Source organism: Alexandromys fortis, unplaced genomic scaffold (assembly GCF_014885135.2).
Source record: "Alexandromys fortis isolate MF-2015 unplaced genomic scaffold, M_Fortis_MF-2015_v1.1 scaffold_253, whole genome shotgun sequence".
Classification (NCBI taxonomy): Eukaryota; Metazoa; Chordata; class Mammalia; order Rodentia; family Cricetidae; genus Alexandromys; species Alexandromys fortis.
The window spans coordinates 1,600,117-1,611,914 of NW_026068124.1; the positions used below are offsets into that span (position 1 = coordinate 1,600,117).

Sequence of the window (11,798 nt, forward strand, 5' to 3'; positions counted from 1 at the left end):
TTACAGATGCCACCCATGAAGGAAATGGCTACAGAAAATGACTCCTTAGTGTCTGAGTTTATTCTTATGGGGCTAACAGACCAACCTGAGCTCCAGTTGCCCCTGTTTTTCCTGTTCTTGGTGAACTATACAGCCATAGTGGTGGGTAATTTGAGCTTGATGAGTCTTATTTTCCTGAATTCACATCTTCACACTCCCATGTACTTCTTCCTTTTCAATCTGTCATTCATTGATTTTTGTTATTCGTTTGTTTTTACTCCCAAGATGCTAGTGAGTTTTGTTTCAGAGAAGAATATCATCCCTTTCACTGGATGCATGACTCAGCTGTTTTTCTTCTGCTTTTTTGCTCATTCTGAGAGCTACGTGCTGACAGTCATGGCCTACGATCGTTATGTGGCCATCTGTAAGCCTTTATTGTACAAAGCTATCATGTTACCTAGAATCTGTTGTCTGCTGATGTTTGGTTCATATTTGGTAGGGTGTTCTAGTGCCATGGTCCTCACAGGCTTAATGCTTAGGCTCAGCTTTTGTAACAACAACATCATTGATCACTACATGTGTGACATCTTCCCTGTCCTTCGGATCTCCTGCAGTAACACCTATGTCAATGAGCTTGTGAGTACTGCTGTGGTGGGCACAGCTATCATTTTGTGTAGCCTCATTATTTTAGTGTCGTATGCTATGATCCTTTACAATATCATTCATATGTCATCAGGTAAGGGTTGGTCCAAAGCCTTGGGCACTTGTGGGTCTCACATCATAACTGTTAGCTTCTTTTATGGATCTGGGCTGCTTGCTTATGTCAAGCCATCATCTGCTGAGACTGTTGGCCAAGGAAAATTTTTCTCTGTATTTTACACTTTTTTGGTGCCCATGTTAAATCCTCTCATTTACAGTCTCAGAAACAAGGATGTCAAACTTGCTGTGAAGAAAACCTGGAAGAGACTCACAAGCTAATTTATCAATTGATATGTCCTTTAGTCTTATCCATTCCAGTTTGATGTCTCTTTCTCCTTTTTATTTTCTTTTACATCACATATATTCTATTATTTTCTTTTCATTGTCCTGTCATAGCACTGATAGAATTTATAGTGTAATAGCATTTTTTCCTTCATGCAAATTGCTCTGTATGTACTACATTGATATGAGATATCCTTATATTCAATGTGTTTTACATGATGGCATGTCCCTTGTATATATCAGATTAAGAGCCTCATCTGATTTCTTACATTTTTACATCATCTAAGAAAAGGAATCCTTAGTACCTTTTTTTGATAATGGAAATCTTTAAATTATGGGGAGAATATTTTACCTTTGCACAATTTGTTATTGCCTTTGTGTTACACTTTATTATTGTCTGTGGTGGGTAGGAGATATGTTAGTCGTGTTCACTGAAAATCCACAGACGTGTGCATGCTGAGTATCTAAGCTCCCTCAGTGAAGTGTCTTGTCCAGCTTGCAGTCAGCTTCAGTGTTTTCCTCCTGGCTTTGTATACGGTAGATGTGTTCTCAGACAGTCCTTGTGATGACAATGAGCTTTGTGAACTTCCTGAGCATTATAGCATCTGTCTTCCCTCCAGGAAGGAGAATGTTGATTTTTGAGAAAATCTCTACATGATAGAGGATGTATCATGATTAAAGTTTAATGAATTATGAAATATAATTTTTTGAGAAACAGTTCTTTTCTTTTATTTTATGTGCATTGCTATTTTTCCTGCATGTATGACTGTGTGAGCATATCAGATCTCGGAGTTACAGACAATTGTAGGCTGCTATGAGGGTGCTGGGAATTGAATCCAGGTTGTCTTTGGGAACAGGCAGTACTCTTAACTGCCAAATCATTATCCAGCACTGAAAGTATGTATTTTATATTAATAATGATTTAAAAATTCCTAAAAGATTTAACTTAGTACTGTGAAAGTAGAAAATGGCACATATAAAAAATTAAATTTATCTGCTAAAAATTGTGGTGCTAAAGTGTGAAGCATTTCTATTTATTACAATAGTGATAATATTATTAGATGTTTTTAATTTCTCAAAAGTATCCTGAATGTCTAGGGTCTTTTCAGTTTTTATTCATTAGTTTATTAAAATGTGTGATTAGCTGGAGAAAGTGAATGTGAGACACAAGCACAGAACAAAAAGTGTGGACTAAGTGTTCTATTGCAGTCAGCATCATAGTCTGAAACAGTAAAAACAGCAAGTCATCTCTGCAATAACTATAAAACTCTGAAAAAATAACTTATTTGTCTTAGGCTGATACAGCACTAGTCTATGGTTAGGAGGATAAACAATTAGAAGACAACTTGATCACATATTTATTTAGAGAAGCAGTGGTATTTTGTTGACCTTCAAGCTATGTCTTCCCTCAAAATAATCATTTGAAAAGACATGTTGTACCAGATGTATGATATTCCTCATGAAGCATGCACCAAATCCAATCACAGTGTTTGGTTAGTATGTTCAATGTCCTTGCCACCACTGCATCCATGGGAATATACAGCCTGGAAGGAAATTATTGTAGAAGGCATGGTCTGTGCTTGAGTTAAGCTTCCAGTAAGTTTTCTAGCCAACATCCTGCAAATTACACATTTTGAAACCATGAAAACTAGTCAGCTGAGAAGTTTATATCTCAGTACCAACTTGATTTCTCTGTGTCATGTATTTAAAAGTACAGTGTCTGCAGATTTAGCATCTGACCATCTAGTTATGGTAGGCAACCAAGAGTAACAATGATACAAGTCTGTTTTCTTTTGGAGCCTCTTGGATTTCTCTAGCCAACAATCATAGTAAACATTTTGTACCTGGCCCTTGGATCCTTATTTAAAAGGCCATGACCTCTGGGAGCAACATAATACCTCATTTTGCTTTGATATCTTAACTTGATATACGGTTATATTTGAACTTGTTCTTTTTTCCTTCTGTATTAGAATTTATTGTATATTTATATATAGTTTAATCACGTTTTGAATTACATTTTATGTCATACCAATTAAACCTCTCTTTACTTATAAATTGAAATTGCATTTTAATGTAATGAGGATATGGTGAAGAGATAAACTAATCATTGGGAGCCTAGTCATAATAGGTATATCTGTAACACAACTCTTGCACCAAAGGATCAAGGGAGATCACAGAACCCTGACTTAAAAACTTTAAAGAGCAGGTACTGTGCATATTCTCATTCCAGAACCAGCATCATCTTCTTATCTAGTTCCAAAATAGTCCCTGATATCTGATGGTTAAGGGGCCAGGGTTGCATTTAGCTGTGGCCAACTGGATATTTTTGCTATCAGTGCACATTTATTGACCTCAAATACAAGTTCTACGTGTTCCTGAATGGCTCTACCCATGTCACATTCCACATCATAGTCAAGCCTGATAATGGAAAACTTGTCTTTAACCAGAGGCTTGTAACATCACACCAACATCAAATGGGGTGAACCTAGTGCCAAATATGTTGTCTTCACTACCTTGGAGAAAACCAGGCCCACTTGAAACCCAAAGGATCTTCATCTCTGCTTTTTATGTTGAAGCATCTATGTTTGTGATGGGTGTGAACAACAAGATTAATAAGCAGCCACTCAAGACAGTCAGCAATGCTTCCTGTAACACCTTCTACTAGAATCTCTGGGCAAAGTCATCCATGAGAGCTTTGACATTGTAGAAGTAGTCATTACACAGTCTATGCCATCATTGCCACACAGAATACTGTGCATGGCCTCTCTGGGAAGTTGTAGCATGATGACTGTACAGCTCCCAGAACATCATCTCTGCTCCTACCCAATGGTGTTGCCAAGGCTGTGACATGGTCATAACAGAGCTGAACCAGAAGTTCAATACCATGACCTTCTGGTGTTCCTACCCCTAATGCATCCTTCATGGATCTGACATAGACAAAGCTGCCAAGTATGATGACATCAAAAGGTGATGAAATAGGGTTTAAAGTGTCCACTCAAGGGCATCTTACACTACACTGAAGACCAGATTGCCTTCTGCAACTTTAATAGTGATGACCACTAATTTTTGTCTTTAAAGCAACCAGTTTGAAAAATTAATTTGTAGTATTTTCTTTAATATGTAATTTCTTTCTTTAATATGACACACTGTCTCATAAGTACTGTATATATCTGTATTTTTCTAATATATAACTGAACAAAAATGAGGTTATCATCTTGATAATAGGAAAGGTTTGAAGAATATCTGGGAGGGAATGGAAAGAAGATAGGGAGTTTGAAAGGGATATAATTCTATTTTCTTTCTTTTTAGTTTTACTTTTCTTTTTACTTAGTTTTTCTACTTTTTTTGGAATTAAGTTCTTTTCTCATACAGTATATTCTAGTTACTATTTCTCTTTTCTATTTTCCCAGTTCCTCCCAAAATCCCCTAACAACTGGATTCATTTGTTTTCACTATCTCATTAGAAAGAACAGGCTTCTAAGAGATAACATAAGAAATAAAATATGATAACAAAAATCACATCAAAGTTAAATAAAGCCAAAAAAAGAAAGAAAAGAGACACAAGAAAAGGCACATAGTAAGACACCCACTCATTCACACCTCAACAGTCCCAGAAGAACACTAAACTGGAGTCTGTATAATGTATGGCCGAGGACCTGGTGCAGTCCTGTGCAGGCCAAGTGCTTACTGCTTCAGTCTCTGTGAGTTCATATGAGCTTTGTTCAATATATTTAGAGGCCCTTGTTCTCCTGGTATCCTCTATTCTCTCTCGCACTTATATTATTTCTGTCTCCTTTTCTTATGGGTTCCCTAAGCTTTGATGAGAGGGATTTGCTCGTGACAGCCTATTTAGAGTTGAGTGTTACAATGACTGTCATCTCTGTCTCTCTGTCTGTCTTTCTCCATAGTATCTGACTATGGGTCTGCAAAATATGCTAAGGCAATGGTGCCACAAAGCTTGTGGAAGTAACCCACAATTGTCTGATTTGAGTTAAAGCCCACTCTCTGAGATGAACCCCATAACCAACACTATTGTTGAACAAGAACCAGGGGAACCAGAGACTAGATAGCCTGAAGACAAGGGTATAACCAAATGCTACTGGGGAAAAATAGAAAAAAATGACAAATAGCATCTAATGATATTCTGCTACACTCATAGAGCAGTTCTTTACTCAGCCATTATCAGAGAATCTTCCTGCTGCAGGGATGGCCAAATAAGGCACCTATAAAGAGCATACCATAATAGCACCAGGCGCCATTTTCTCACTACCCCCTCCCATTTAAAAGATTAATATATTTGACTTTAAATAGGTATCTGGGGGTACCCAGTTTCTGGTTCTTGATCACTCAAGCAGTTTTGGATATGGGGGTCCATCTCAAAGAGTGGTTCTTAAGTCCAATCAGACATTGTTTTGATACTCCCTCTAGTTTTGTGCCACCATTGCTGTAGCATATTTTGCAGGCAGAGCAGCATTATAAATCAAAGTTTGTGTGACTGTGTTGTTATAGACATTTCTCTTTTGGAAGCCTCAAAATACTTTCCTGTGTTAAAGACACTAGAACATAGTGGAGAGGATTCTATGTACACACCAATTTGACCTCACCATATTCAGTGAGTTGTGTGGGTGTTATCTTCATCAATGAGGCCTTGTTGTCAGTTTGTGTAACCTATTGCCTTGGCAATAGCTTGGGTAATTTATGAAATTCCATGGTATCCCTTCAGACAAAAACTCAATTGACTATAACCCAGGTCCAGTATATAGCTTCATTTGGTGCCAAGAGACGGTGAGCCCTAACTCTGTCTCCATCCTCATTTGGAGACTACATCATGATCATCTTCATATATTTTAGGAACTCGCCACTGTGCTAGATTTATATTTCACTGCTCAAATGCTCTTCAACTCTGCTTCCTCACATTTTTCCCCATCCACCTGATCCTCCTGTTCCAGTTTCTCCCCACCCCAGTCTATCCATAAAAATCCACTCTATTTGCCTCTCCTAGGGAGTTCTGTGTTCTAATTAGAACCTAATTCCTTTCTATTTTTCTAACTTGTCTGGGCCTGTAGAGTACTTATTGACATTTATTGGCTGTTATCCATATATAAACAAATGCATAATGTATTTACCTTTCTGAGTCTAGGTTACCTTACTTAGAGTGAATTTTTTTGGTTTTATTAATTTGCTGGCACATTTTATGATGCCATTTTGTAACAGCTTAGTGATACTCCATTGTGTAAAGTCAACACATTTTCTTTACCCTTTCCTCTGCTGGGGGACATCTAGGTTGTTTCCATATTCTGGCTACAGTGAACAGAGCTGCAATAAACATGAATAAACAAGTGTCTTTGTGGAAATATAAAATATATTTTAAGCATATTTCCATGAGTTGTGTAGATGGTTCTTAAGATAGTTTGGTTCCTAATTTGCTGAGAAATCTGCATATTGATTTATACTGTGGCTGTATAAATTTACACTCTCACCATCAATAGAGAAGTTTTCCAATTGTTCCATATCTTTGCCAGAATGATCTGTCACCTGTGTGATTGATCATAGCTTATATGGAAAATGTAAGATAAATCTCAAGTAGTTTTGATTTGCAATTTCTTGATGATTAAGGATATTAAGCATTTCTTTTAAGTGTTTTTTTTTCTAGCCTTTTGAGTTTCCTATATAAAGATCTCTGTTTAGATCTGTGCCCCATTTTAAATTGGGTTATATCTTTCTTATTAATATCTAGTTTCTCAACTTCTTTATGTATTTTTGGTATTAGCTATCCGTCAGATGTGGAGATGTAAGAAAATCTTTTCTCCTTCTGTGTGCTGCTGCTTTGTTTGATATTGTCCTTTGCCTTATAGAAGCTTTTCAGTTTCATGAAGTTCCATTAATAATTGATGATCATAGTGCCTGCTCTAATGATGTTCTGTGCCACTGAATTCAAGATTTGTGTTTGGGACATAGATAATAAGAATTGCAATATACTCTGTTTGAATTTTCATTTGATGAGTATGAATAGTTTTTCCTCATCTCTTCTGATTATTTTTGGCTCAAAATCCATTTTGTTAGACATTAAAATGATTTCACCAACTTACTTCTTAGATCCATTTTCTTGGAATATATTTTTCCTCCTTCTCTATCTGAGGTAATGTCCATCCTTAATGTTAATGTGTGTTTCTTAGATGTAGCAAATAGAAAGATTCTATTTGTGATCCCATTCTGTTAGTGTGTGTCTTTTTATTGAAGGAATTGAGACAGTTGGTATTGAGAGGTGTCAAACACAGCACTACAGAAAGGTACAAGAAAGAAAATTATAAGATAAAGGGATTAACTGCTATCATAAAAACACAGGGAATAAATAATCTCAGATAAGCAAAATCAAAATAAGAGAAGCACACATACACACAAGACCAAAAACAATAATAGCAACAATCACCACTGAAACTACAAAATAAAAGGAATAGGCAAGCAATACTAATTGACACCAATTCTCCAAAATTTAAAATATACTTGGATTCAAAGCTGGTATGAGTTAATATAAGAAAATTGAAGCAATGCCCTGCACCCTATCTGACCACCATGGATATCAACAACAATAGAAATAAAGGTGAGCATACAAATTCATGGAAATTGAATAACTCACCAGTGAATAAAAAGAGAGTCAATACAGAAATTATTAAAGAGATTTAAAACTTTTTAGAATGGAAGGAAAATTTAAGTAACATACTCAAACCCAAGATCACAAGAAAGGTGTTTTTATGAGGTAAATTCACAGCACTATATGTCTACATTAAAAAAAAAAGAAAGATCTTGTGTTAGAAACATTTTTTTCTCAAGAAAAACAAAAGAAATAACACAAATAAGTAGACGACAAGAAATAACCAAACAGGGCTTAATTAAAAAAAAAATAGAAACAAAAAAAAAAAACAAACAAAACGCAATCCAAGAATCAATGACATAAAGAATTAGTTCTTTGAGAAAATTACTGAAACTGATAAATCTTTAGCCAAATTAACTAAAAGACAGCTAGGTAAGATTCAAATTAATAAAATTGGAGACAAAAGGAGACAACAGACATGGAGGAAAACAGTGTCATAAGGTTATTCTGGAATATCCCAACAAACTGGGAAGCCTAAAAGAAATGGATACATTTCTTAATATGTATCACCTGTCAAGTAAATCAAGAACAGATACGCAATATAAAGAGGTCATAATCCCCAATGAATTAGAGGCAGTAATTAGTCTTCTAACTAAAAAGTCCAAGGACAGGTGGATTAATGCCAAATTCTATCAAACCTTCAAAGTAGAATAAGCACTAAAATTTCTCAAATTATTTCACAAAATAGAAACTGAAGGAATATTGGATAATTCTTTTTTATAATACTACAGTAACCTCAATGCCTAAACTGCAAAAAGATGCAAAGATAGAGAAAAGAAAAAAAATTACAGACTAATTCCCCTTATAAACATAGATAAAAAAATATTCACTAAAATACATGTAACCTATATTATCTTTCTGTCCCTCAATTAATGTAGTTTTTAATCATCAGTACACAGTGTGTGTGTGTGTGTGTGTGTGTTGTGTACTTGTGTGCGAATTCCTAAATTAGTTTATCTTCAGGTTTACTTCCTGTTTGGTTCAGTTAAAATCTTTTACATTAAAAGAAGACTCTGAGTATGTTTCTTGTTTTGCATTTATGGTGCACATGTCAGAAAGCTCAATATAACACAACAGGAACCATGACATAGGTCTGTCTTTTACAATGCACAATAAGCATGGCTAGTATTCACATCTAGCATGCTTGACTTAAGCAAAACATATCTAAGAGTAGATCTATTCACCATTTTTGATTCAAGTTAAGTGCTGCAAACTGATGTTCCAAAAAAAGTCGTATTTACATTACAGACTGAAACACTGATTACAACCTATGTATTCTGGAAAGGTACAGTCATGCTCTCTTGGTCAACATTTATCCCTCAGTATTCCTTTGCAAGAGAGATACGTATGGTGCTCCTATGAAAAGCTGGCACTTTCCTAGGCCTGGGCTAAAAAGGAGTAAGGACTTGCTTTTTAATGTGTGTGTACTTTCAGGTTTGCAAGGTAAAAAGGTTTTGGAGACGGACATTGTGTTAGCTACTGATCTGTTGTTGGAATAAAACATTATATCCCATACATCATATAGAAAGAAGAATTTATCTTAACTTATGGTTCCCAGAGGTATAGTGTCCAAAATTGTGGGGGCTACATGGCTGAAAGCTGTGTCATGACAGTTGCAAGTCCAATCTAATCAATACAGTGGTGGATAGAAACACGTTACATTGTATGGAACATGAAGCTTTGAATAGTTAAAAAAAAATCCTAAAAAAAATGTTAGCTATCCTGGGTTTTTTGTTTTTCCATATAAAGTTGATTAGTTGTCTTCTGAAAAAGCATGGGATAAAACACGACTCACTAAACATAGCGGACAATGAGGACTACTGAGAAGTCAAGAACAATGGCACTGGGTTTTGATCCTACTGCAGGGACTGGCTTTGTGGGAAGCTAGGCTGTTTGGATGCTCACCTTACTAGACCTGGAAAGAGTTGGGAGGTCCTTGGTCTTCCCACAGGGCAGAGAACACTGACTGCTCTTCTGGCTGATGAGGGAGGGGGAGTTGGTTGGGGGAGGGGCAGAAAAATGGGAGGCGGTAGAAGGGAGGAGGCAGAAATCTTTAATAAATAAATAAATAAAATAAACGAGAGGAGCAGAAAAAAATTAGTTTAACCTCTTGACCAAGAATTGATAAATAGTAGTTGTTTCTACCACAAAGCATACTTCACCAAATAATGTCGAGACAAGCATCTAATTAATAACAATGGTTATATTATCTTGAAACTTATCCAGTAAAAATGAAAATAGCTTAACCAAGAGGGATATATTTTGAATAATTTTTCACAACAAATATACCGTTTATACATTTTCCAGCATTAGACAGAACAAACATTAGCAGGGACATACATGGTAACGGCTCAGAAGCTTAGAAGACAGAATGATAAGTATGCTGCAGTCATGATCTTTCAAATGCCTGTTTTCAGACACATGCTACATTATACAAATGCTCTGGACCTAAATTTGGGTTTCTAAATTATTACACAGTGTGACCTCAGTAATAGTGATGTGCATATGTCTCATGAGCAGTGGACACAATCTGTGTCTACTGAGAAAGTGTGTCCTACTGTGGTTGGTGTAAATCAATGAACCCCAGTGCCTGTTACTTCCTACAGGATTTCTGCTGTTGATGTTTCCGGCTCCTCACTTTGGACTCTCTGATATTTATCCACATTTTTAGATAACTTTGATTTATGATCTTAGTAATTAATCCATTAGTGTAATAGACTCTCCAAGAAATATTTTAAAGAAATATTACTGAACAAAATACTTTATATACAAATATGCTAGAGTTAAAATATTCTGTTGTATACATGTGTACATATTTGCATGTGCATATGTGTGAGTACACTCATATGTGTGTGCACATGCATTTATAGCCAGAGACTGATATAGATTATTTTCCTCAAATTTCTCTCTACTTTTTTGTTTGATGAACTTAAAGTTCTCTATGACCCAAATCATTCTCAGTTAGATAATTAAACCAATTATCTGAACTTCTAAGTAAGAACTGAGTTGTTAATGGGAAATATAAAGCACTTGTCTTTCATTGATAAAACATTAAAAGATTATTTATTTAAAATTCATGTGATTTTGTGTACAGTCATAAAAATGAATTTCTAAAGTCGCTTAAAACTGTTCATTCAATGAACTATAATTATAAACATAGTCCTTTATTTTTATATATGCCTTTAGTTTTTTTAATTAATTAATTAATTTATTTATTAAAGATTTCTGTCTCTTCCCCACCGTCACCTCCCATTTCCCTCCCCCTCCCCCAGTTAAGTCCCCCTCCCTCGTCAGCTTTTTTAGTATGATGGAACATCATTTTTTCTTTTAAAAGATTTTCTTAAATACATTTTAAATTGAAATGTTTCATTCTTGACTGATTTGAAAACACACAGATCATTGTTGACACTTCTTTCTTCATTCTTCCAGTGTTCTTTATTCAGTGTAGTTACCATGTCAGAGTCTCTCTGATCTTTATTGTTAACCACAGAACATTTGACATTGTCTAAAGAAATTTCATTGTGTATGTTGACATATGGGTGATAGAAAGGAGAGGTAGATATAGAATAGAAAAGGGTCTTGCATACTGTTTATTCTTTTCTACACAGGACAACAGCACTGAAAATTTATTTCCTTTAAATATGACAAGTTTAGAAATTAAATTTTCTGAACAAGAATGAGATGAATACAGCAGTTAAAACTTAACCAACTTTCCAAGAGTTTTTCCTAGGTCTAATCGAGTTCTAATACACCCTGTGCATAATAATATATATAACAAAAACACAGTGATATATCTTGTTAATTTTATTTAATATTTTTTATTTTTTTTCAGAAGTAACCCCAACAGACTTTTATGAAAACATTACCATTGGTCCACAACTCAAGCCCTCTTTTCCTGAGTCAATTTTATAGGCATATAGGAGAATATGCAGAATCATTATATATAATCAAGTCTCAGGAAAGTTGAAAGTTTCATAAATAGGTCATGGAAAAGAAAAAATGTAAACTCTGGCTGGTTTGGGAGACTCTCTCCTTTCAATGTCTTCATAGAACTTTTTTGCACAGTGTTAAACATTGGCCTAATGTATATTACTGTAGCCATAGTTTCCCATAAGAAAGCTATAAATGGCAGGTTAGCACATCCCTGGACTCTCCTCTTATAGAGTTGTACAAAGCATACAGGAGG

General features: G+C 35.3%; 1 protein-coding gene across 1 annotated transcript; it reads left to right on the forward strand.

Annotated features, from left to right (window-relative positions):
* On the forward strand, positions 1–957 carry LOC126490604 (olfactory receptor 143-like). Its single transcript, XM_050125657.1, has one exon. The coding sequence runs from the start codon at positions 7–9 to the stop codon at positions 955–957; it is 951 nt and encodes a 316-aa protein (XP_049981614.1). The 5' UTR covers positions 1–6.
* The last annotated feature ends 10,841 nt before the right edge of the window (positions 958–11,798 follow it).

Coding starts and splice junctions, on each gene's coding strand:
- LOC126490604 (XM_050125657.1), top strand. CDS start 7: ATGCCACCCATGAAGGAAATGGCTACAGAAAATGACTCCTTAGTGTCT.